The 27,761-nt window shown below is 43.4% G+C and overlaps 1 protein-coding gene across 1 annotated transcript; it reads left to right on the top strand.

The window, feature by feature from the left end:
• Window positions 1-15,600: 15,600 nt before the first annotated feature.
• LOC115326544 (methyltransferase-like protein 7A) lies at window positions 15,601-27,361 on the top strand. Its single transcript, XM_029987452.4, has 2 exons — window positions 15,601-16,217; window positions 24,671-27,361. Exons 1-2 carry the CDS (start codon window positions 15,705-15,707, stop codon window positions 24,905-24,907), a joined length of 750 nt encoding a protein of 249 aa, XP_029843312.2. The 5' UTR covers window positions 15,601-15,704; the 3' UTR covers window positions 24,908-27,361.
• The last annotated feature ends 400 nt before the right edge of the window (window positions 27,362-27,761 follow it).

Here is a 27,761-nt window from a genome sequence, read left to right as displayed (position 1 = left end):
TAGAAAAGCTAAAGAGCGCTGGCTGGGCAGTGATGGGGCCATAGAAAAAGCTAAAGAGGACTATACACACGACCACAAAAATGCTAACGACCAGCCGTAGAAACTTCTTTAGCTATTGGGCCAAATAGCTAAAGCCGACCACACAAAGAAATTTCTGTAGCTGACCATAGGACATTTTTGTATGGGTACCCTTCTCCTCTCCTTTTCCTCTTCCCTCCTCCTCTCCTCTTCCTCCTCCCCCTCCTCCTTCTCTTTTCGCCCTCCTGTCCTCGTCTCGCTAAATTTAGTGCGAAAATTTCTCCGCCAAATTTAGCGGGTCAAGTTTCCCTTCTAAATTTAGAGGGGAAATCGGCGTTAGGTGACCTCAACACCCAGTTCAATTCCCCGCTAAATCTATCAAGGAATTGAATTGGTGTTGAGGTCACGTGACGTCAATTTCCCGCTAAATCTCGCGGAGAAACTGAATAGACTTCTTTCAAAATTCGAAGCGCCCCATCGCGGCAAAATGTCACGCAGTGTAGTCTGGCAACTAGTTGGCCACTCAGTTTCGGGTTCGATTGAACGGTTTCAGTTCATGCCATCACGCCGTGACATAATGCGCTGTTTGCGTTTCCGATTATCTGAATTCCCACGAATATACAAAACTCTCATTCTCAAGCGATATAGAAAAAAGACCGGGGCACTTTTTTTGGTTCTCGACATGCCGGATATTGTGCGTGCGTTGCAAACGTAGTGAGGCGTAGCTTAGTCCCCTCGCCCCACGATTGTATTTTTGAGCTCAATTTCAATAATCCTGTCTAGTACCGGTGAACCAAAATTTAAATTTGGTCACTTTGAGTACTTTGTATTTTGTTTGCCAAACGTCCGCTTCTTGTTACTTTTTTGGGCGAAAAACAAGCCGCATCCTCGCAGGAGTCAGAAAGTTGAGCCCAATGTTGGCGCATAAACTTTTAAGGAAAGACAATCAATTCGATCTCACTACTGCACAAAAGTTACTATAAGGTCTTCCTCGTGTAATCATATATCTTGATCCTGCTCATATTTTATGCTGATTGGAGATTAAGTTTTCGCAAATGCTGAGATCGACCACGGAAGACCAACAAGCGTCCCCTAGTCCTCGCTAAGCCTTTTTGGACGAGATTTTAGCGATGCCGAAGGTCTGTGTTTGAACGGTGTGTCTGAAATTATCTCAGCATGCTTGGTCAGGAAAAGCGAACACATAACATATTTTATGGCCATAGCTACGCCAATGCGCTTTGAATCCTTCAGTTTGGCGCACCACATAGAGATTCACCAAGAATAAGTTGTTATCAGAACCCAAGCACGCAAGCACACTTGCAGAGTGCGGACTTACAACCCTCCAAACTTTCTTCGGGTCTGTCCTTAGCATATTCGAGACATCAACGTCAAAGAAGTCCTGCTTGGCCTCTTATCAATTTCTTGCAGCATAAGGCATGAGCATGATAGGAGGTCCAAGTCAGGGTTCTTCGCTCGCTAATTTAAACTGGTTTCTTTTTTTTTCGGGTACTTTGTTTAATTTAAGATGTAAACCATGAGGAACGTAGAAAAGGTGCAATGCTTAGAACAGGAATACATGCAGCCTGAGACTCTATCAGTTTGTTGCGAAACAACATCCTGTTTCATTCACGGAACGCTTATCAAACCCACTCAAAAGGGAGGTAGAAAACATAATCAAACTTCACATCAAAAATTTCTCATCTGCTCTCCTGTAATCAAAAATTTGTTTCCCTAAATTATCACGCTTTGCAACGTATAAAGAGAAGGTACAATGTACAAAGCGGTGATCACTAATTTCGTCAATAACATTAACCGACGTGTGCTCAGGCTGCATTGTAGAAATTAAATCCAACACAGCATCTCCACGTGTAGGGGTTGTGATAATCTGCTCTAGTTGGAGATAACTCGCCATCTCAAGGACTTTTAGACATTCCCTCTTGTTTGTGCAGTAACTAGAATATTCATTTGCTGTACAGTCTATTTCTGGTCAGTTAAAATCACCTGCCAGGACAATAGAAGTGTTAGGGAACTTTGACTGTAAATCGTCTACAATTTCTGTTAAGTGCTCAATAATCTCTGCCCCGGAGTCCGGTAGTCTATAGAACACTCCGAATAAGCACCTTTGAAAGCCTGATTGTAACCCACAGAATCTCAATGCTCTTTTTTACGGCGATCATAACCTTACCTCCCTGGAGTAAGACCGGTCCTTTCGATAGACTGCAAACAAGTCTGCACATGTCAACTCTGAATTTTCTATGTCTGAGCTGAGCCATGTCTCAGTTCCCAAAATGACGTCAGCGGAACATGTATCAATAAAAGGGAGCAACTCCTCCTGTTTCGGTATTAGACTGCAAAAGTTGGCGACAAGAAAGGACAGCTGACCAACCTCCTCAACGGGACTCGGTGACTTCGCCATGGCAGGGACGCTAAACACGCGTCTTTTCTTCATACTTCAGGTTTTTCTGTGGCGTGTGGCAAGCGACACCGCGAACGACTACAACAACCCGGTGCTGATAGAAGATACCGTCAGCGATGATGTGGCAAATCACGGACAACGGCCCCCAGAGTACAGCTTCGAGGACGCCACCAATCATCGGAGTATCACTTCAACTACCTCGCCTGTAAATTGGCGCAACGAACTTGTGCACTCCAGTGTACTTGGTGACTTCGCCATGGCAGGGACGCTAAACACGCGTCTTTTCTTCATAGTTCAGGTTAGTCACCAGTACCCTGCAAAATGTTATCGTAGTGATGATCGCTGTTTGCTCCAGTCACCAAGTCCACGACACCTTGTTAGAAAAGTTGCCGCATTTTGTAAAGATTTGTTTTTATCGCCCTTGCTTTTGTCGGGGGATGTAGAGCCGAACCCTGGTCCCACTACTGAAGAAATACTCAACAAGCTTCTTGCTGGTCAAACGAAGATACGAAATAACATTAAGGAAATCAGGGAGAAGCAAGGGAGTTTGGATATCTTCATAAAGAACGTATTGGCTAGTCTGGATGAGGTTGAAAAGGATGTGCTTTTGTTGCGCGGAAGAGACGCCCGAACCGCTCCTTTTGCGCCAGCAATCGGTGAACTGAAGCGTTCAATAAAATTACAGGAAAATAGGCTTGTTGACTTAGAAGACCGGTTCAGAAGGAATAATCTTGTTATCTTTGGGATTAATGAACCATCTGGAGAAATAGCGGAATCGTTTAAAAGCCATGTCCTTACTGAAATTTTTCAGTCTAAGTTTGGAGTGACACTGACAGTTAATTCACACTGTTTACCGGATGCATCGGCTTGGTCAAAAAGAAGGATCGAAGATAAGGCCGGTAAATTTGCACTTCGGGGATTACGGAGAAAAGATGACTGTGCTTAAAAATTGTAATCGCTTGAAAGGAAGCAAGATGTCTGTCAAGCCGGACTTTTCAAAAGGGACGCTCAGAACAAGGAAGTTGCTTCGGGAGCGCGCAATGCCTAATAAAAGAAATGGCGATAAGGTTTTTTTAGTACGCGACAGGCTGCATATAAATGGGAATATTTACTCTTGGGATGATACCAACCAGACACGTGTTCTACTTTCTACAAAAAGCGCGCCTGTGCCCGACCAGCCATGACGTCAATCAAGAGAAGTGTTTCGCCTTGTGTCTTTTAACGCACGGAGTAACTAACAGATTTTGAAATCATTCTACTTGACCTAGACCTTCACGTAACACTGATAACAGAAACTTGGTTTCATTCAGGAATAGATGATAGTGAAATAAATCCGCCAATTCATAAAATATATCGGAACGACAGGCCGTCTTGAGGGGGTGGTGTTGCTATTGTCTTAAAAGCTGATATACAAGCATTTTTGCTGCCAGGCATACCCAACCACGAGAGTTTATGGCGTAAACTAGACTTTTATGGGAACAGTGTAGTCCTGGGTTTTGTTTACAGACCCCCTAATGCCAGTGTAAAAATTATAGGTCTTAGTGACTACATGGTTCGTTTTCGTAATGATCGTGTGCGGCTAATTTTAGCCGGCGATTTTAACTTGCCGCACAGTAATTGGGCAAAAATGAGACCAACAGGTTCGCAAACTCGCGATTCGGAACTGTTACTTGATTGTGCATTTTCCTGGGATCTAAATCAAGTAGTCTCATCGCCGACCAGGGTGGGTTCCACAACAGATTATGTTGGATTTAATGTTTGTTGGGCGCCTATTATCAGATTACACTGTTGATATGCAAAACGGACTGTGGGACCATAAGTTGCTCTATTTCGACATCAAGCTTTGTAAACAATAGTCATGAGAATGCAACACAAAACCTTGTGGTTAAAGATTACAACTCCGCCGATGATGTTAGTATATTGGACTATTTGGAAACTCATTTTGATTATTTTAGCCAGGAATGTGAGGTTGACAGCTTGTGGACCATATTTAAAAAAAAAAAAAAATTGTAATCACTGCACCAACAAGTTCCTCTCCGACAAAATAAAAAAAACCACGGCGAAATAATTCACGGATAACGAGGGAAACATAGGCGTAGACTACGGGGGAAAGGGGGGGGGGGGAGGGGGCACCGGGCAGACTACGGGGGGAGGGGGCATTTCCAGAAAAGCATTTAAGTACAAGATACAAATACAATCAAATGTATTTGGTCTCCTCCAAATTCTTTTTCAAATACATTCCTCAAAATTTGCGTCAGCGACTTCAGGGCACCTGCAACGGGTTTCTGTGTATCTCATTTTAATTCTGCATCGCACACTCGGGAGTTAGTGTGCGAGGCTCTAGTAACCTAATAGAAATATCATCACAAAAAAAAAAAATATGTAACCAGCTTGGACGTAATAGGTGAAAAAAGTACAGAGCTTCAAGCAGCTTTTTTGTCGATTACATTTTGGTATAGACCAACAAAGAACCGAGACGACCAAGACGCGCAGCACTAGCTAGAGAATTCTTTATTGTTGCAACTCGCACCAGTTACGAAAATCTGGACGACCCGCGCATTTAGAATGTTCCAGGCCAAAATATGGATGAAAATCAGGCTGGAAAGCATCACAAGTTGTCACAGGCACTTATTTAGCCAGTCTGCCTGTGAACGTCGATTTCGTCCCTATTCTTGTCCTGGAGTAGCACCGTAATCACAAAGGCACTAAACGCTTGTGCTTGATTGAGAGACACTGCATTCGTTGCAGAAAGTAGTTTTCTTCCTGCTCTGGACAGTGCCTTTAAAGTAAAGCCGGAGGAGAAAAAAAAAAAAAGCCTCATGGCCGAATAAAGGATGGAGACTATATCATAAAACCATATGCATAAAAACAAGATGTATTTTCGCCCACAAGATTGTATTTAATTACAATTATATTTAAAATACCGGCGTTTTAGTATTTAAATACACACGTCAAATACATTACCCAATTTGTAATTAAATACAAATGCAAAACACACAAAGTATTTGAAATACGTATTTCAAATACTTGTATTTGAAATAATGCCCATCCCTGCTTACACATAATGCCTATATGAATGTCTAAAGGCCCAGCTCCGGCACCACTTTTAAGAATTTTACCCCCAGCGTACTCAACATCCTTTATTTCCTTACAAATGACCTGAAGTCAAAGTGGCGGGAAAGCAATTGAAATACGTTAGAAAAGAAGTAATTGAATTTCCTCTAGAAGTAGCGCATTTTCTTTTATAACTAAACATTGTCGGCGCAATATTTATTAGCTAGGTTATCGCGCAATAGCCTCATACAAACAGATTATTGGGTTGTGCATAGTTTTCACATACTTGCTTCCAGCCTACAGTGCCATTTGAGCTTGTTTGGACGTGAATATGCGTCGGCGGTCACGGCAAATTAGAAAATACTTGTGATCTTCAAACTAACGACTTCGTGGACACATGTAAAAGTCATCCTAGAATGTCTTGTAATTTCCATACTTTCAGATGGTTCAGGCTTCAGGCAACGTGGGTTTTCGGGAAGAAATCGATTTTATTTAATTTCATAAAACTCGTTTCGGGTGCGAGAATCGGAAATATCGGAGTTTACCTGAAAACGAAGGACCCTGGGCATAATTCACGGTATTTCTGCAGCCTCTCTACTGTCCTTACTTATAAGAGCTATCTTGGGGTTCAGCTATCACTCGAAATGAGTCAGCAAACAGTAAGGCTAAAAAAAAAGAAGATTTTTACAAATCTCTGTAATGCGAAACTAGAAACCAGCTCTTGAGGACGAGGAGGGGAGGGTACGGAGGGGGGGGGGGGGGGGGAGGGGGGAAGGGGGTTATGCCCATCCTCCTACCCATACAAAAATGGTCTGTGGTCGTCTATGGAAAATTATATGGCAGGCTATCACCCGCTATGGCACTCTATGGTCGTCTATACGGTCGGCTAACACAAGGAACCATTCAGTTTTTTTACGCGCCTATAGAAAATCACTACCGGCACTTACGTTTTATAGCAAAAACGCTCCAGGTTAGAAAATTAAAGCCATGCTAAATTTCTGTAATAGCGGTGGCAAAGCGTGACCCAGGGTATGTTCTCTGCTGCTGCAACGAGTCGTGAAAACTAGTAATATTGTTTGTTTGAAAAATCAATTGAAATGCGTGTGCAACCATTAAAATTAATTATCACCCCTCCCCCCTATGGTGAAAATAGATTACACTGGCACCGAACACTGCAATCAAGCAATAGCTTAATTGTAATCTTCAGCAACAATGTACTGCATTTCATCACTGCATTGTCAACATGATTCATCAAACTTATAAAAATATAATTATTACATTTTAGTTAATTAGCCTAATGATCTAGATTTGCGTTTTTCAGGGTGCTGAATTAAGAGATGGGGGCTACTCCAAGAAACAAATCAAATAATGTATTAAGTACGAGTAATATTTTCTCCGCCTATCCGTGTTTATGCGAAAAATGACGGCAGTCACCGGCCAAGTCAGATTCAAAAATAAGACTGCCATATATAGAGATAGTGCGAACTCAGCGTACGTAGAGAGGTGTGAGGGTGTCGGTGTCGCTGCGTTCTTGCTGTTGTGTGGGGGAGTGTTCTACTTGTATTTATTGATATATATGTATCTCGTGTAGCGTTCTAAAGTCGGGGAAACTTGGAAAAACATTTTTTTAGAGTGTACTGGCTAAAGAGAGACATAGGAAAACCCATACAGCCTTCTTTGGCAGACCATATAAATGGCTAAAGACGCCGAAGGAAAAGCCATTGGCAGCTATAGATAGCCAGCCATTAGGAAAGCTAAAGAGCGCTGGCTGGGCAGTGATAGGGCCATAGAAAAAGCTAAAGAGGGCTATAAACACGACCACAGAAATGTAACGACCAGCCGTAGAAACTTCTTTAGCTTATTGGGCCAAATAGCTAAAGCCGACCATACAAAGAATTTTCTGTAGCTGACCATAGGACATTTTTGTATGGGTACCCTCCTCCTCTCCTTTTCCTCTTCCCTCCTCCTCCCCTCTTCCTCCTCCTTCTCCTCCTTCTCTTTTCGTCCTCCTGTCCTCGTCTCGCTAAATTTAGTAAAAACATTTCTCCGCTAAATTTAGCGGGTCAAGTTTCCCTGCTAAATTTAGAGGGGAGATTGGCGTCACTTGACCTCAACACCCAGTTCAATTCCCCGCTAAATCTATCAAGGAATTGACTTGGTGTTGAGGTCACGTGACGTCAATTTCCCGCTAAATCTCGCGGAGAAACTGAATAGACTTCTTTCAATATTCGAAGCGCCCCATCACGGCAAAATGTCACGCAACCAGTTGGCCACTCAGTTTCGGTTTCGATTGAACAATTTCAGTTCATGCCATCACGCCTTGACCGAATGCGCTGTTTGCGTTTCCGATTATCTGACTTCCCATGAATATACAAAACTCTCATTCTCAAGCGATATAGAAAAAAGACCGGGGCACTTTTTTTGGTTCTCGACATGCCGGATATTGTGCGTGCGTATGCAAACGTAGTGAGGCGTAACTTAGTCACCTCGCCCCACGATTGTATTTTTGGGCTCAATTTCAATAATCCTGTCTAGTACCGGTGAACCAAAATTTAAATTTGGTCACTTTGAGTATTTTGTATTTTCTTTGCCAAACGTCCGCTTCTTGTTACTTCTTTGGGCGAAAAACAAGCCGCATCCTCACAGGAGTCACAAAGTTGAGCCCAATGTTGGCGCATACACTTTTAAGAAAAGGCAATCAATTCGATCTCACTACTGCACAGAAGTTACTATAAGGTCTTCCTCGTGTCATCATATATCTCCTGCTCATATTTTATGCTGATTGGAGATCAAGGTTTCGCAAATGTTGAGATCGACCACGGAGGACCAACAAGCGTCCCCTAGTCCTCGCTAAGGCTTTTTGGACGAGCTTTTACCGATGCCCAAGGTCTGTGTTTGAACGGTGTTCTGAAATTATCTCAGCATACTTGGTCAGGAAAAGCGAACACATAACATATTTTATGGCCATAGCTACCGCCAAATGCGCTTTGAATCCTTCAGTTTGGCGCACCGCATAGAGATTCACCAAGTATAAGGTGTTACCAGAACCCAAGCACGCAAGCACACTTGCAGAGTGCGGGCTTACAACCCTTCAAAATTTCTTCGGGTCTGACCTTAGCATATTCGAGAGATCAACGTCAAAGAAGCCCTGCTTGGCCTCTTATCAATTTCTTGCAGCATAAGGCATGAGCATGATAGGAGGTCCAAGTCAGGGTTCTTCGCTCGCTAATTTAAACTCTTTTTTAAACACTTTTTTTCCGGGTACTTTGTTTAATTTATGATGTAAACCATGAGGAACGTAGACAAGGTGCAATGCTTAAAACAGGAATACATGCAGCCTGAGACTCTATCAGGTTGTTGCGAAACAACATTCTGTTTCATTCACGGAACGCTCATCAAACCCACTAAAAAAAAACATAGACAAACTTCACATCAAAAATTTCTCATCTGCTCTCCTGTAATCAAAAATTTGTTTCCCTAAATTATCACGCTTTGCAACGTATAAAGAGAAGGTACAATGTACAAAGCGGTGACCACTAATTTCGTCAATAACATTAACCGACGTGTGCTCAGGCTGCGTTGTAGAAATTAAATCCAACACAGCATTTCCACCCGTAGGGGTTGTGACAATCTGCTCTAGTTGGAAATAACTCACCATCTCAATCACTTTTAGACATTCCCTCTTGTTTGTGCAGTAACTAGAATATTCATTTGCTGTACAGTCTATTTCTGGTCAGTTAAAATCACCTGCCAGGACAATAGGAGTGTTAGGGAACTTTGACTGTAAATCGTCTACAATTTCTGTTAAGTGCTCAATAATCTCTGCCCCGGAGTCCGGTGGTCTATAGAACACTCCGAATAAGCACCTTTGAAAGCCTGATTGTAACCCACAGAATCTCAATGCTCTTTTTTACGGCGATCATAACCTTACCTCCCTGGAGTAAGACCGGTCCTTTCGATAGACTGAAAACAAGTCTGCACATGTCAACTCTGAATTTTCTATGTCTGAGCTGAGCCATGTCTCAGTTCCCAAAATGACGTCAGCGGAACATGTATCAATAAAAGGGAGCAACTCCTCCTGTTTCGGTATTAGACTGCAAAAGTTGGCGACAAGAAAGGACAGCTGACCAACCTCCTCAACGGGACTCGGTGACTTCGCCATGGCAGGGACGCTAAACACGCGTCTTTTCTTCATACTTCAGGTTTTTCTGTGGCGTGTGGCAAGCGACACCGCGAACGACTACAACAACCCGGTGCTGATAGAAGATACCGTCAGCGATGATGTGGCAAATCACGGACAACGGCCCCCAGAGTACAGCTTCGAGGACGCCACCAATCATCGGAGTATCACTTCAACTACCTCGCCTGTAAATTGGCGCAACGAACTTGTGCACTCCAGTGTACTCGGTGACTTCGCCATGGCAAGCTTCTTGCTGGTCAAACGAAGATACGAAATAACATTAAGGAAATCAGGGAGAAACAAGGGAGTTTGGATACCTTCATAAAGGACGTATTGACTAGACTGGATAAGGTTGAAAAGGATGTGCTTTTGTTGCGCGGAAGAGACGCCCGAACCGCTCCCCTTCCGCCAGCAATCGGTGAACTGAAGCGTTCAATAAAATTACAGGAAAAGAGGCTTGTTGACTTAGAAGACCGGGTTAGAATGAATAATCTTGTTATCTTTGGGCTCAATGAACTATCGCCGTAAATAAAATAATAAAACAGTGAACAAAAATTAAAAAAAAATTAACAGCGGAATCGCTTAAAAACCATGTCCTTACTAAAATTGTTCAGTCTAAGTTTGGAGTGACAGTTCACACCGTTTACCGGATGCATCGGCTTGGTCGAAAAGAAGGATCGAAGATTAGGCCGGTAATTTTGCACTTCGGGGATTACGGAGAAAAGATGGCTGTGCTTAAAAATTGTAATCGCTTGAAAGGAAGCAAGATGTCTGTCAAGCCGGACTTTTCAAAAGGGACGCTCAGAACAAAGAAGTTGCTTTGGGAGAGCGCAATGCCTAATAAAAGAAATGGCGATAAGGTTTTTTTTTTAGTACGCGACAGGCTGCATATAAATGGGAATATTTACTCTTGGGATGATACCAACCAGACACGTGTTCTACTTTCTACAAAAAGCGCGCCTGTGTCCGACCAGCCATGACGTCAATCAAGAGAAGTGTTTCGCCTTGTGTCTTTTAACGCACGGAGTGTTATGAATAAACTAACAGATTTTGAAACCATTCTACTTGACCTAGACCTTCACGTAACACTGATAACAGAAACTTGGTTTCATTCAGGAATAGATGATAGTGAAATAATTCCGCCAATTCATAAAATATATCGGAACGACAGGCCGTCTTGAGGGTGTGGTGTTGCTATTGTCTTAAAAGCTGATATAAAAGCATTTTTGCTGCCAGGCATACCCAACCACGAGAGTTTATGGTGTAAGATAGACTTTTATGGGAACAGTGTATAGTCCTGGGTGTTGTTTACAGACCCCTTAATGCCAGTATAAAAACTATAGAAGGTCTTAGTGACTACTTGGTTCGTTTTCGTAGTTATCGTGTGCGGCTATTTTTAGCCGGCGTTTTTAGCTTGCCGCACACAGATTGGCCAAACATGAGACCAGCAGGTTTGCAAAACTCGTGGTTCGGAACTGTTACTAGATTGTGCATTGTCGTGTGATCGAAATCAAGTAGTCTCATCGCCGACCAGGGTGGGTTCCACAACATAGACTATGTTGGATTTAATTTTTGTTGGGCGCCTATTACCAGATTACACTGTTGATGTCCAAAACGGACTGTCGGACCATAAGTTGCTGTATTTCACGTCCAGCTTTGTAAAAAAACAATCACGAGAATGTAACACAAAAACTTGTGGTTACAAATTACAACTCCGCTGGTGATGCTAGTATATTCGACTATTTGGAGACTCATTTTGTTTATTTTAGCCAGGGATGTGAGGCTGTCACCTTGTGGACCATATTAAAAAAAAAATGTAATCACTGCATCAACAAGGTCATCCCCGACAAAACAAGAAAACAAAAAACAAAAAAAAAAAACACGACTTAATATTTTATGGATAACGAGGGAAATAATACAAGTAAAACGAGGCTTCAGCGAAAAAGGCGGAACCACCCTCAGGAGCGTTCGGATATTTCCAACATGCAGCTAGAATTAAAAGAAAAAAAATTAGGTTTGCGAAGGATACATTTTTTTCGGGCACTCTCGGCAACGTTCTTAAAAAAGCACCCAGTAAGTTCTGGAAGTTCTTATCTGGGACAAAGCAAAAAAGTGGTTGGGTGTATATCTGTTGGCGACTGCCATGCAACTGATCCTAAAAAAGATTGCGGTAGTGTTTAATCAGTACTTTCCGTCTGCTTTCAGTGTTCATAGGCAAACGGCAGGCAATGAAGCGAGTGAGTCATGATCGCTGATGGGAGAGCTCTATTTGAGTCAAGAGGGTATTGTCAACCTTTTGCTCAATCTGGATATTAAGAAAGCAAGTGGACCAGATAATATACCATCGGTATTTCTTAGGTGATATGCCGAGTGGATATCCCGTTACTTTCATTGTTCTACATTATTTTCGACCTGTCATTGCAAAGAAGGACCTTCCATTAGACTGGCGTTGTGCACGCGTTGTGCCGGTTTTGAAAAGTGGGGATGCACAAAGTGTGTGCAATTACGCGCCAATATCCCTTACTTCCGTTAGCTCTAAAATGCTCGAGCTAATTATTAGCAAACATATTACGGACTATTTGGAAACCAAACATTTGCTTACAAGTGCACACCATGGCTTCCGGCATGGGCTGTCAACGGTCACCCAACTGGTTACAATATTTCATGACGTCGCGCTAGCAATTAATAAAAGAAAGCAGCTTGACGCCATTTTTCTAGATTTTGCAAAGGCGTTTGATAAAGTACCGCACAACAAACTCGTACAAAAACTCGACGAAATAGTAATGAGAAACAGCCTAGAAGAATTCATCCATTCATATTTTACGAATCGCTCCCAATCTGTGGAAATTAACCTCCACTCTTCAGGTCCCTTGCCGGTCACATCGGGCGTCCTGCCAGGGTCAATTCTCGGACCCGTTCTATTTCTTATTTATATAAATGACATTGTTGAAACTGCGGGTGAAGGGGTTAATATACGCCTTTTTGCTGATGATTGTGTGGTCTATGAATTCAGTGAATATCAAATTAAACTGAACGGAGCTCTTCAAAACATATTCTAGTGGTGCGAGGATTGGCAAAGCAACTAATTTGAATAAATGTATATTGCTCCGAGTAACAAACAAAAAGACAGTAAAAAACATTTCCACGCTAAATTGGCAGCATTAGGCTTGGGGAATCGACGCGAGTAAAATACCTCGGTGTGACAATTACTAAAAACTTCAGTTGGGACGCTCGCATTTTCAATGTGTGCTCCACTGCACTCAAGACTCTGTGGTCTCTAAGAAGGAAGCTACCGTTAGCCCCGCCCTCTGTTAAACTTATCGCTTATATAACATTAGTAAGGCCACATTTAGAGTACGCGTACGTGCTTTGGGACCCATACACACAAAGGAACACCGAAGAAGTAGAAAAAATACCTAGCAGCAAGATTTATCCTCATCATCATCATTTATTATCCTTGCCAAGGCCCTTACAAGCATTACACAAGGGAGTGGTACATTTGTTAATATTTTTCTTAATCGAACACTTCCGCACGCAATTTTAACACAATAGAAGAGGGAACTAGTCGGATAATGAAGACATGAAAGTGGTTACAGAGGCGGCAAATTTATGTGTGTCAGTTATGGTAACAATGTCATTTGGTGGTATGTTCCAATAGTTTATTGCCAAAGGTAAAGTTGAATTACTGTATGAAGTAGTTGACGAAAAAATGGGCCGCAACTTGCAGGAGTGGTCAAAGCGGGGGAAAATCTGCCACGGGGGTAAAAGCAGAGATTCACGAAGAGGCATGTTATAGTGAAAGATTCGGTGTAGGAGAGAGAGACGGGACACTCGGCGCCTCAATGAAAGCGTGTGAAGGTTAGCTGCTTCGCGCAATCCAGATATGCTCGTGAATGGTGAGTAATCAGAAAAAATAAAACGAAGAGCCTTGTTTTGGATGAATTCAAGTTTGTTAGATAGGTAAGATTGCCAAGGGCACCACACAGAAGAAGCGAATTCAAGCTTAGACCGAACCAAAGTTGAGTATGCTAATTGTTTTATCTCTGCTGTTGCGGGTTTCAGGTTTCGGCGCAAAAAACCGAGGGTACGGTTTGCGCTAGCTACTATATTACTCATGTGAGACGTCCATGAAAGGTCAGATGTTAAATGAATACCGAGATATTTCTATGAACTGCAAACGGTGATGGGGGACGCGTCAAAATGGTAAGAAAAAGGTTGAAGAGCACGACGAGAAAAGGAAAGGGATTTACATTTGTCGAAATTGAGAGTCATCTGCTATTTATTGCACCATTGAATGACTTGTGAAATATCTGTTGGCAAGGTATGGTGATCGTCGAGCGAGAGAATGGGTCTGCAAATTACGCAGTCGTCTGCAAATAACCGAACTGATAGGAGATGTGCTCATGAATATCATTGATGTAGATTAAAAAGAGTAAGGGCCCGAGTACACTACCCTGAGGGACGCCTGAGGTTACCGGGCACGAGGGATTTAGAGTTATTAATGGTGGTGTACTGGGTGCATTCCGGCGATTAGTCATTCCGGCGATTAGACAGTCCATCACAAATGTTAGACATACTTCAATTAGATTATCTTCATTTACGCCGAAAACACTTGAGACTCAAGTTGTTATACTTGTTTTACCATGGACACCTGAAGGTTGACGTTTCTCCCTACCTAACACCTGCTTTACATCGTGACACGCAATTCAATCACGGTCGATTACTGGAACCATATCGCAGTAACAATAATACTTTCAAAAACTCATTATTTTCCAAGAACAATAACTGATTGGAATGGACTCCCTAAAGAGATCGTCGACAGCCCATCGCCGGATGACTTTCTTGAACAGCTACGATCTCTGCAAGCCTAGCGATTTAATCTGAATTTTGTTTTGCTATTTTTTTTTTGGTGTTAGAGTGTTGTTTTATTGTATTTCCCCTTTTCATCATGTCCTGTATGATGTATTATAGTTAACCCCTGCCGTGGCACTAGCGGGGCCTGCAGTATTGTTAAATAAAAAAAAACTAAAAAGGCTGCCTATTGGTTACATTCGAAGGGTGATGATTTTAACAGGGCACGATCTGTCCGTTGGTAGGATCAAATTTGTAAACCGCATTGTTAAGAAAAAGTTTGTCGTAGAAGAGCCGGTATCTGCTTTCGCCTTGATTCGCCCTTGCGTAGTCCCTCAGCTGTTTACGGATAAGTTAAACTGCGCATGACAAGATGCCTACCTCTAAAAAGAAAAAAGAAAGCGCAAGGTGGATGTTTTCTTTATTAGCCTCAGGAGGAAGGACCTCATCATGTTTCTCCCATGCTTCTCGAATCCGCTTGGGAACGCGTTAGTTGAAGGGAGAAAAATGCGCCGTTGTTACCTTATTCCTCTTTTTTTTTTTTTTTTTTTTTTTTTTTTTTTAAGTGCAGGCTAGGAGTGCGGTTATAGACGCTTTGCAGCAGCTGTGCATGGGCGTAGTTATAACTGACTGTCAGATTTTGTCTCTCTTATCGCCTTCACTTCACTAATTTCAACATGACAACAGCAGGGAAGGTTATTGCCATTTTTATTCTACCGTTTTCTTCTCTCGAGCGTTGACCTCTGTAGAGGCTTGTCGATGCCCGCTTCGGTAGCTCGGCATCCGGGTAAAACAAATCAGCAGTGGCGGCTGTAATCTGGCGCGTGTACAAAGCGTCTATATGCACCGTCCAGCCCCCTATATATAGTAGATTTCAGTGCGGCATACGCGCGCAGCGCAAGTTCGTGATTGTGGACTTCATGGCCAGCTTTCGATAGACCGCTTCACGCTGTTGTGCAATCCTACGGACGACCTACCGATAAAGCGTACTGTGCCGGGCACTTGCGCCGGCTCCCCATTGCGTCAGCTGCCGCCAACACAACGCGAATAAAGCATATAAAAGAAATATTGGAAGAGCGCCAGCTGGTTCGGCTTACTCACTGGTACGGCTCACTCAGTTGAAAGGTACGCTGCCTCACGTCTGGGATACCATTTCCATACTGCACTGCTGCGGCGAACCGAGTCATGTACGCCTTTCTGAGCTACACGCTGGCTGCGATCCTCGCTTCCGTCACGCTATTTTTCGTAGCGCTGAAGCTAAGCAAAACGTTCCGGGAAGCGTTCTTCGTGCGTGTCTTCATGCCCGCGGCCGGCTCTCTGGTCAAGGATGAATTCGTGGCGATCCGGCGGGAAGTTTTGTCCCGTCTCAACGACCTGGAGTCCCATGACCCCGAGCTGAAGAAAGACGGCATCGTGCGGGTTCTCGAAGTGGGCGCGGGCTTTGGTGCCAACTTTGAGTTCATCCAGCGGAAGGTGAAGTACTGGAACATCGAACCCAACGCGGAGTTTGGGCCCGAGTTCATGAAGGCGGCCGGAAAGAACCCGCTGGTGGAGTTGGAGCGCTGCGTTCGTGGCTACGGGGAAGACATGGCCGTGATTCCGGACGGCTGCTTCGATGCTGTGGTCGTCACGCACCTGCTGTGCTCGGTCCGAGACGCCAAGCGGGTCCTCGGAGAGTGCAAGAGGGTACTCGCAAAGGTGCGTAGGACGTCCGGTGTCGGCTTTGTGCAAAGGGTGACTCGTGGTCCAACCTGTGACCAGCGTTGGGCCTCGCTGATGACGGCATCGCTGATGACGGCATCGCTATCAGCACTACGGCATTGTTTTCTAGGAGGTTTTGGCTCTCGTCTCCCCCTCTCTCTCTCACTTTCTCGGCACATTCTACTTTCACTGCCGGAAATTAAAGCAATGTCGGACTGTCAATTGCGATGGTGCTGCTTTAAGAATGCAATGGCCACGCATCACTATATTTTACACAAACCATCGAACATGTCTCTCGCAACTGATCATAAGTTTAGCCTGGATCACAACTCGTGACGTCACAGCGAGGGAAATCCTGATCGTGACATCACTCACAGAAACCATAAGAGTGAGCCCCCGAAACATCTCGGCGCGAATAGCGGGTGACTTGTAAAGAATGAAGCGGACAATGGACCCTCAGCGGTCGCGCACAGAGCTGTGGCCGCCAGTGAGTACTCCCTATAAATCTACACGTCCCCAGTGAATGTGGATCGGATCACCAAGTATGGAGAGGTCAAGCAAAAACTGCCTTTCTATGAACCAAAATGACGACCATACGTGATGCGTGTCGCTACTTTTACACGATCCAGTGATTTTAAGCTAGTCGTAACGTTGACGCGTTGCGAATGGTTGCGAACGCCTCATGCAATATTCGTCGAACTTGGCGGGCTGCGGCGACACTCTACTATTCTGACGACTGCAGCGACGGGGTTGTTTTCTGGTCTACACACGCAGCCTCGGCAGCTACACTTCTGAGCCGCACCGGTCCCAATAGTATACCCCGTATTCTAGTACGCTCTACGCAGGGATCTCAAGTTCAATTACCACCCCTGCCCATTTCGACTTGAATGAGCATCGTGCCGGCGTGCGGTCGTGCATCACTACTGAGTGTTGCACGTTTTTGTGTAGTGATACATCACTCACAAAATTTCTCATCAACAGTGATGACACCAGACGCCCATTGGGACTAACCAACTGGACGCCGTATACACAACCCCCAGCTCCTCCCTTTCCCTTCACTCCAGAATCGACAAACAAAGGATATTGTGTGTGTTGCTGTTTGTTTGTTGTTGCGCCGCCAAAGCCCGGGAGAAGGGAACGAGCGCGAGCTGGAGGCCGGAGCTTCTGAGGTCTAACCCGATTATACAGGAAGTTGCTTTTACAGCCCACCAAATTTGTTAAAAAAAAAAAAAAAAGCCGTGAGAGTTACGCTAATGCGGTTTGTGCGGGCGAGTCAAGTGGCCGCTGGGGATACAGTATAGGGGGTAATCGTCCCAATAGGTCGAATAATTGACTAAAATGTTTTCATTAACTATATAATTAGTGAAAATAGACACGTGGTTCCAATAAGAAATTTGCTGAGCGTCATCGCAAACCACTAAATTAGTAATTTGCAGACGACCCTACCTAGAGCGCGTAGGAAGCGCTGTAGGGCGCTAAATTTACCCCTCGTGCAAAAAACACAAGGCTGGCGTAAGATGACGCGGTAGATAAGACGGAAATACCCCGCGGGCGCCTTATCGCACAGGTAACCTTGCTTCTGCTGCGCGGGTGGTAACTTTAGTGCTCCATTGTGCTTCCCGCGTGCTCCGAGTCTTTCCAATGACAGATTTACGGGTTTTTTGACGACGCTCAGAAAGTTTCTAATTAGAACCATATGTTTATTTGTGTATAATTAAAACGTTTACATATTTTAGTTAAATATTTTAGTTAATTAGCCGACCAATCGTTACTCCTCCTGGCTGTAAAGCTCACCTGCACAAATCAGATTAATGTAGCTTTCACGAACTTGTAAAAAAAATATATATATATGTATATATATATATATATAAGCTTAAAAATAAACATGTAGATAGGACGACGAGTAACAGGTGAAGTGCTCAGGACGGTGTATTTACACTTACTGCGTGTCGCGTGCGCTCTTTTTGATGAACACTCCTCCACATGGTGCTTTTGTTTTGACAGCTTGATGTTTTGCCACTGAATACGTGAATCATAATTTAATTTTCTGACCTTTAAGTGTTCTCATAAGTTTTCACTACGGCTGTTACATCACTGACTGGAATGTGCCAGCGGAGACGCCTATATAAAAATAGTAATTTACCAACGTAGTTCGATCATTACTACCTCTGGGTCATGGCCCCACGTCCGCCTCCGGTGATCATGTTATTTCGAAGGAAAATATCTTTCTTTACTGAGAAAACACGCCGACCGCTTGATCAATTCAATTTTTATTTCATGGCCCGAAGAATTTGCTCTCATATTCTGGGACCGGCTACTTCAAATTCAAGGAATGAACTTGATGCATGACGTATGAACAATAGATACGAATTCTTTACACAGTTGATAACGCTTTCAAATACACACATATCTAGCAAGCATAAAAACTTGCACAGTGAGGAATATCTGGATAAGGACATATGTACAATAAATTACACATTACAACTAGTGATGTACAAGAGCGAAAAAGCATCACGTTTAAGAACTAAAAAAATGGTTCGACATTAAATGGAATTTATCTAATGGAAACGCGTTAGCAATTCCATCAGATTCCGATTCGACGAACGCGTGGCCTTGGCTTTCTTCCGTCGTCGTTCTTGGTGTGACCGCCGTAGCGGAAACTCAGCTGGGCTGCATTCCACCAAAAACGTCGCCACGCCTGGTCGTCTCTGGCTTCGCGCCAGCTGTGGGACGCTCGTATTGGTCCGAAGCGCTGACGTCAGCACACGTAACCCTCTCCCTCTCTCCCAGCCGCCGACACGACACCTCCTTGCCACCCCACTCTCCTCGCGACGTCATGCCTGGAGCTCCCTCACTGACTAACACCGGCGAGTTTTCATGGAAACGAGTATTCTAACGCTATAGCATTAAGAACCGCACTTTTCCCGCCGCTTCGATACGGCCTGACGCTTCAGCGTGAGATGCACAGGAACAGTGAGTGAGCTGAGCTTCCCGAGTTTGTCGCTGGAGCAAAGCAAATATACGTTCTTGCTTACACAGCCTCGGGTTGGTCTGACTTTGAGGTGTGGTGACACTGCAGCGTTTTAGGCGGCAAATATACCCAGTAATGTACGACTGCTAGCCGTCACCGTTAATGTAGGTTTAAATCAGTCCCAGTGTCGGGTTTACTATGATAAACACAAAATTTACGCCGCTCGCCCGTGTCTTCGCCATTTCATGTTTCCTACTTTAGCGGGCTCGCTAAGAAAAAAAATATATCCGCACTTCGACTATCACGAAGAAAACAGACGAGTACCAAATATTTTGAACTATTCGATGCACACAAAAGTTTTGAAGCTATTGTTGAGCTCAACGTTTGATGATTTTGTAATTAGGGCGTCCAGTGCAAGCGTCCAGCGAAGGGCTTTGCAGCCCTTCGCAAAGCAGTAAAGCATTTTCACTCATGTCTTTGACGCCCCACGTGAAGGTTTAACGTCATCGTATGCTATTCGCCTCGAGATCGAACTAAAGGTGGCGCTACTGTCGCGCTATCATCATCATCATCAATGTGTGGATAGGAAGATGGCTGCCCCATAGGCTATCTACGGTCGCGGCCAAGAACCTGCAGAATATCGCGTTTATTGCCTTGTACAGTATCATTGTGAAAGCACTTTTAACAGAAAATGGTCACATACTCTTCTTGGCCTCAGTGCAATATTTATTGCACCGAGGTGGGGGTCAGTTTTCACCAACGTTACTAAAACACTCAGTTGGGAAACTAGCCATCGAAACCTGGGCCGCTGGCGTCCACCGAGACCGAGCTAAATGCGACAACAGCGCCACTCTTTATCGTTTGTCTGTACTGTGGTCACCTTGAGCTTTTTGAAAGCCTGTTTTTGGGTAAAAACAAACGCAAAAGACTATTTTTGTATGAAATTTATTGGAGTTTAGTACCAAATGATGGGCGCGTGATGTTTTTAAAATCTTTAGGTTGCAGGGTTTTGCGGCACAATTAATATTGTTTTTATACAACCATGCCTCAGCGGGCCTTTCAGGTAGCGCGTCCCGCCCTAGGTGCATTTTAACTTCGGAAGCTGAACGCGGCGCGTCCGCCGGGGAGACGGGGGTGGCACCCCTGTAACCTTTACCGCTGTATCTGTTCTTAAAGCCAAAATAGAAGTCACGTGCAGTTCCTCGAGTGGCCGCTGCGGGAGAAATGGTGGCGTTGTGTTCGTCATTAGCTCGGCGCTCGGAGACAGATTGGGGCCACTTTTTCAAAGCTGTCTCTATGGGAGTTTCCCAACTGAGTGTTTTAGTAACGTTGGTTTTCACCGATATCCAGCGGCCAGCGCGCTGAGGAAATAGTGGGTCTCGAGGTTGAGATCTGATTCACGCGATGGTTTGCTCGAAACATTTCATCGCCGAAGGCTTCAAATTAACGATGCCTGACCACCAAGGTACCGAATTTTCCGGGCTATAGTACGCACCCGGCGTTTAGTCCGCACTTGGTGCTTAATCCGAACGTAAACATAATCGTACACAGCACACCTTGGCAAATGCTTGTTGTATTAGCTCTCTAAGAAGCTTGTCTCGTACACGTATCACTATTAATATACTCCGTTAGCCATACAGTCGGTTACACTGAACTATCTAGAAAAATACAAAACCTTGTCTAGTCCGCACCTGTAGATGGTCCGCACCGGGTAAAATTTCAACTTTTAAACATGTACAGTCCGCGTACTATAGTCTGGAAAGTACGGTAAGTCGAAAAATAAAACTGTTTACATAAGTGTCACGAGGGGCTCGAAGTATAGTACGCGTGAAGCGTGCGCATTCATACTCATTCACTCATTCATTCAATGCTTTATTTTCATACTTGCTTTCAAAATACACAAAAACTGTTTGAACCCATAGCCGTTCAGGCTAGTCCGGGGTTCAATCGTAATATAGGTTCAAAAAGCGGCAGAATACAAGACTCATACAATGCGCAAAAAAACAAAAGAAATCACGTTCTAGAAAGTAATTAGCCTAACTGCATTTCATAATCACGAAAGAATCTTTTTAAGGAGGGCAGAAAGTTGTTTTCCAACTTTATAATAATAGGTATCTCATTCCAAACTAGAATCGTTCGCTGATGGGCGATGTGATCGTCCTTAGTGCGGGTTCTCCCTACGTGGTGTTTTTAATAGAGGATGCAAACGCCACAAACTTATTACTGCGTGAGAATCCGGCTTTTGAGACGTTGTAGAATTGTCACTCTTACGCCCCCCCCCCTACACTAAGACACACTAAAGGAGGCATCGACTGCAGCGGAAGTGACTCCCTCAGTGCCTGCGTCTGCGTCGGACGCACCTGATCAATTTTCTTGAAGTTCGGTCGGAAGTACGCGGTAAATAGGGCTGATGGAAACTGGTTAATTTGCCGAAGGAGCAACACGGACTATCCAGCCTAATCGATTACTTGTTTATACTCCATGAATTTTGTTTATCTTCGGCGTGACGAAGGTTTCGTGCCACTTCGCTTGAAAAACAAATTTTCAACAGTAAATCACGCTACATGAAGACGGCATGGTTTCATCTAAAGCTAAAACCCCATTAAAAGAGATGGGTGCCACGTACGAAGCTCGAGCTGTTCTTTTTCGGAAGTGATTGCACCGCCTACCGCAAAACCCCTCGCGAGCCCCATATTTTCGAGAATTACAAGATTAGCGAAAAATAAAGGCATGTTCTGAGGCAATAATTTCAGTTTCTAGGATTTGAGAAAATTAGCTTCCGCGAATAGGTTCCTATGCCTAATTTGCGAATAATTTGGATCGCGAAATTAACGGGTTTTACGTATGCAGTGTTTAAAACGATCGGGAGGAGGAATCGTGCGATTCTCTCAAAGACACATCCGGCCGTTGGAGTTACAAACATTAGTTATTCAGCAGGGCGAGTGAACGAAAGTTCATCAATCGTGGCACCGTTCGTGAGCTTCAGATCCACAGAGTGGGGATCCTTGCTGAGAACCAACGACTGCAGTATACGTAACTCCGCACGTGTACGCTCGTCGACGTGGTCGTTGGGGCCACAACGCTGCACTCAATAATGTGCCCGGCATTCACAAGTTGTTCGCTTTTGACAAGACACCGCTTTCCGTCGGCAATGTACTCCATAATAGTTTGCAATGGCACTGAAACGGAAACAAATAACCGAATCAGCAGAACAACCACTGCAGCGACATTATATAAGCATCCGGCTTGGCATTCTTTGCCTTCGTGTGCTTCCACTCTCGGGGAACGATACAATCTTTTCGAAGACACAAGCATTCGCAACGAAAATAGCGCAGTTTAGCTGAAAACGAGCCTTCACCCTCGCGAGGATCCATGTTTGAACGTGCGCCTAGAGCAGACGACGTGCGGCAATATACACACTAGCAGCGTTTCCAACCTCGGCCGCACGGTGGCGACTCTCTTAGATCTCGAGGTGAATAGCAACAGACATTCGGCGTGAGCATCTGTTTCATTATATGTTACACACACCATTGAAGCAGGCGATGTCGGGGACGATGTAGCAGACGATGTAGCAGACGATGTAGCAGACGATGTAGCAGACGATGTAGCAGACGATGTAGCAGACGATGTAGCACACGATGTAGCAGACGATGTAGCACACGATGTAGCAGACGATGTAGCAGACGATGTAGCAGACGATGTAGCAGACGATGGTACTCATCCGGGCTAGCTATAAGCCGGGCGCTGAGTGGATATACTAGTGATGAGGTTAAGAGGAGGACACACGCAGGCCTTGTGTTTTAGGTGGTATTGCTTCAAGGCGACTCGCCCTTGGCAGCCGCTCGCATTAATCTAGCGGGCTATGACGGCTTTAAGTGCCATCCGAGATTATCGCTGTGTACACATCAATCATAGAAAGAGCCACGGGCAGCAAAATGGTTTTAGACGGATCAAAACGCGTATGAAAAATAACCTGAGCCTGACGTATCATGTAATCAAGAAACTTCATAATACAAACTTTTTTATTTTGAAAAAAAAAAAAAAAACTCGAAAGCGGTTGATGTCACGTTTGTAGAACACACGAAGCAAATATAATACGATAAAACCCATACACTCCCAAAGCAGCCGTACGACTGCGTTGAATAGCATTCATGGAGGCCACGGGCAAGGTATTGACCTCTCGCCAATGTCTGTCGTCTGCTTGCTATATACCACGGAGAAGAAGAATGTCTCCGACGCCATTATCCTAGTTGCAAATCCGTATGCGTGACGGAGTGTACATTGATTTTGTTTTTGTGCTTATTAGAAACCCCAACGTGGAATGTCTCTACCTCAACTTTTGAAACGTAAAAAAAAAGGAACTATAGACAAACGTCTTGTACGCTTCATTTTTGTGTGAGTGTTTCATTGAAAGCACATTTTACTAGAAGGGGCCTGAAGAGCTTTGTGCAAATGAGATGCGCACGTTCACGGCGATGAGCCTCGTTGTTGCTTAGGCAAATCAGCAGAGCAGAGCCGTAGACTGCTGGCTCTGCGAATCTGGGAAGTGTCTCGAGGGGTGGCCTGTTCTTCGTCATTGCATAATAACACATCTGCCGCAAACATTCTGAGAATATCGAGCAGATTAATTAGTTCGTCTGAGGGGTACAAGAGTCCCCTCGATCCAGGTGCTTTATAAGACCTTGCAAATGGCTATTGTTCTTCGCTCTCGTCATATTGCATGAGCAGGAGAAGCATACCAAGTGTTCGTTTACGACACAGGTGATGTAGCCTAAATATCTGTCTTTGCAGATAACTCGAGGCTGCAGACCGTGGATTGATTGCTTGTAGCCAGATTGCTCGTTGGTCTGGGTCTGCAATATTTGATGGCGGGTCACTTTCTTTCTCAGCTGGCTTGCTTGTGCTTGAGGCACAAAGTGATACGCAATAAGACACGCCTGAAACCAAAATTAAAACCGTACAATGATTGACCATTTTCTGTCCGCATAAAATAATGATCCATTGTTTATCTTAAATAATCTGGGTTGTGATGTTTGACGTTCGGCATGCCTGAGATGTGAACCATTTTAAGCTAGCAGATAGGCTAGACGTTAATATTGTTCAGTTATGAGTCAAAATGCGCGTACAAAACACTCGTAATATATTTCAAACACACTCAGCAAGAACCATAAAACAGTTATTTTCTTGTAAAAATAACAGCTTTAAGCGACTGGTCAGCCAAGCAAAGGACAAGCGAATTTATTTATCCGTCACTCAACTGCGTACTAAATATTTGCAAGATACAAAATTACTTCCAAACATATCTGAAATACAGTATCTTAGAGTATTTGATATATGCAAAAGTTTGGCGTAACCCAGTGTCGCCGCATCCAAAAGGAAGTCCAACTTTGAGCTGTATAAACACGAACTTAAAATTTGGTTTTTGATGGTCTGTGCCTATTGTCCCAGAGTTTCTTGCGGTTGTTTCCTCTCTCTCCAGGGTGGTCGGCTGCTTTTCATGGAGCACGTTGCACAGCCGAAAGGCACCTGGGCAAATTGGTTCCAATATCTGCTTGACCCAGCGTGGGAGCTGCTGGCCTGCGGATGCCGCCTGAACAGGAGTTCGGGAGACCTTCTCAAGAAGGCCGGGTTCGACCGACTGGAACTCAAAGAGACGTACTTGCCCATACCGGCGATCATAAGCCGCCAAGTGTACGGATACGCGTGCCTACAATGAGTCTGGGGCCTCGCTCTCAGGAATGAACATTCTCCTAAGCTGCATCGTACAAGTGGTGTGCAACCAGTGCCGAACCAAAACATTTATCGCTTCAGTTGTGGTTCAGCTCTTGCGTAGCTCTGATTCAGTTCTAATTCATTTCTGATTCGGTTTTGGTTCAGCTCCGGACCAGTTCTTTGTCAGTTCTGATTCAGTTCTGGTTCAGTCCAGATTCAGTCCTGGTTGAGTTCTGGTTTAGTTCTTGTTCAAGTCTCGTTCAATCCCGGTTAAAATTTGGTGCAGTTCTGTTTAAACCAGGAGTCAGCCACTGGAGAGCAAAAATGGCGGTTGGAACGAGTGTCCCACCACTCAGGCTAGAATCGATTTGGGCCGCTAAAGCTTCAATCTCTCTCCCCCCCCCCCCCCCCCTCAGCCTCCCTAATTTTGACAGTAGTACATTGCTGCATTAAAACGAGTACATATTTTGCATTAAAACGAGTACATATAGACAGAGAAAAAACAACTCTGTTGTTGCTTGATGAACCTTTGCCTAAGCGAGGCAGCAGAAAGGACAGCATGGAAATATACGTAATATTTTAGCAACAATACTTACGAAACTCAAAATAAACATCAGGTGGCAGGGAGCAGAACGGGAATTGATTGACCCAGAGTTTCAAGATTCAGAAGAATTCCAGGGACACTCCCCCGGAAACATTGAACGAACACTTTGCCGGGATTCACACAACACCTCTATTTTCAGTTCAGTCAAATCATTAAAAAAAAAAAAAAAAAAAAAACGTGGCACATTGCATTTCAATATCTGATTAACATAGTTCGTTCTAGAGCGGGGCACTATCGACATGTCTACACAGCGAGTCTCATATGCAACCTCCCTCAGACTAAGGTTGGAAATTTATATAAATACATTTTTAATTTTGCCGAAGATACCTTTTTAATACAATAAAAAGTTTATAATATTAGTGATTTGGAATTTGTACACTATTCAGTCTATTAAATAAAGGACTGGTATCAGTATCGTAGGCAGTGTTACATTTATTGCGAATAGCTTTTCTTTTAGAGTATGCACAAATTTAATGTTTATGGCGGTCGTATTTTCATACTAAGAAGCAATATTTATACTTTGAGTCAAAAAAGGAATTGTATATAAGAAGCATAACAGAATGTGGGATGATATGGCAATATTTGTACAAAATACCTACAACTCTCGATCGCCTTTCGCATATCTGTTGTACAGTGTCGTCCCATGACATGTACCGATTAAATATAATTCCCAGAACTTCTACGCGCTTTTCACTATATCTATACACTGTGTTCAAAGTTAAAAAATGTAGGAATAAAAATGGTTCGTATTTTGATCTGAACAACACGGCTTCGGATTTACTACAATTTAGTTGTAAAGAGTTTGAACCTGTACAAGCATTTAACCTTTCCAAGAATATATTTGCACTACTTATAATCTTATCAGTATCAGCACCTGAAAAAAATGTACTCGTTTCATCACTATAGTTGATAAGAGTTATGCTGTCATCAATATTTGCAATGTCATTGATGCAAGGATTAAAAAGAGGTGGTCCAGTATACTTCCCTGCGGCACGCTGGAAATTTGTGTCCTAAGATACGATTTTTTTTATTACTACGCACTGGTAGCGATTACAAAGATAACATCTAATCATATCCAAAGCAACACAACGATTACCGTAAAGACATAACTTTTGAAGTAATGTAACATGATTGGATGCGGTCAAACGTCTTCGAAAAATTGATAAATACTTCAAGTGTTGGCAACTTTTTTCAATATTGATTAAAATAAGTTAATTATGTTTTAACAAAGCAAATTCCGTAGAACAATCCTTCGTCAATCCATATTGACTGGGCGTTAGAATGGAAAGCTTTCTGCAGAAACTATGTAGCCTGTCATGTATTTATTTTTCTAGACCTTTTAAAACAATGGGTAGAACAGAAACGGGTCTATAGTTTCCGAGGTTGTTTGTATCCCCAAATTTATATAACATATTCACCTTTGCCACTTTCATTTTTTTTTTGTGAAAAAAGTTACATTTCCAAGTTTTAAATTAAAAACATACGTCAGACAGGGAACAATCGACTGCAATACATGTTTGATCGCTTTAATTTGAAAATAATATATAGCAGAACTCTTACTATTTTTAAAATTTTGAAAAACAGAAAGCACCGTATTTGCTTCAGTTGAAAACAGAAACAGACTATGAGATATTTTCTACATATACCTAACGGCATGTGCACGGTGTACACTTTTGACAAGTGTAACAAAATCATTATTAAACGTTTGCGCCAAAGCACCTCCTTTTACGGTGATACCTTCGATTATTATCTCAGTTACCCTAACCGAGTGCAACCCTCGTTTTATTATTCGATTTATTTTTTCAATAAACATCCGATCTCTTGTCATCTTTAAATAAATTGCTGAAATACGTGCGTTTCGCCTTCCTTGACGTCTTCGTTAAATGATTTCTAAGTTTTTTTGGTTTTTTTTTAATGCAAACATGATGTTAATGGTTTTAGTGTGTAGAAATCTATGGTAGAAAGCTTTTTTATATTTATTTCAGCTGTAACCCACGGTTTATAACACTTTTGATGAACATTAGGCAATTTGTAAGTGAAGCAGCAATCATGTATGTTAAACATTTCAAAGAAACAAACGCTTGGTCGGCAGATGCACTAGACAGCACTGCACACCAGCTTTCAGAATTTACCTGTTCAAAAAGATCAATGTTTATAGTGCTTATATTCCTAAAAAAAGTCTCAAGATCACATAATTTTTTTAGCTATAGTCAACATTAGAAAGCATATATACTGAAAGGTGGTCACTAATAGT

The sequence above is a fragment of the Ixodes scapularis genome, unplaced genomic scaffold, assembly GCF_016920785.2.
Source record: "Ixodes scapularis isolate PalLabHiFi unplaced genomic scaffold, ASM1692078v2 PGA_scaffold2__306_contigs__length_199485367, whole genome shotgun sequence".
NCBI lineage: Eukaryota > Metazoa > Arthropoda > Arachnida > Ixodida > Ixodidae > Ixodes > Ixodes scapularis.
Note: the sequence above shows the minus strand (reverse complement) of the source record. Positions and strands in the feature narration are given on the sequence as shown.

Excerpts from the sequence above, each read along its gene's own strand:
- LOC115326544 (XM_029987452.4), top strand. The coding sequence starts at position 15,705 with ATGTACGCCTTTCTGAGCTACACGCTGGCTGCGATCCTCGCTTCCGTC. Across the intron at positions 16,218-24,670 it reads GCAAGAGGGTACTCGCAAAG|GGTGGTCGGCTGCTTTTCAT; the intron begins GTGCGTAGGACG and ends CTCTCTCTCCAG.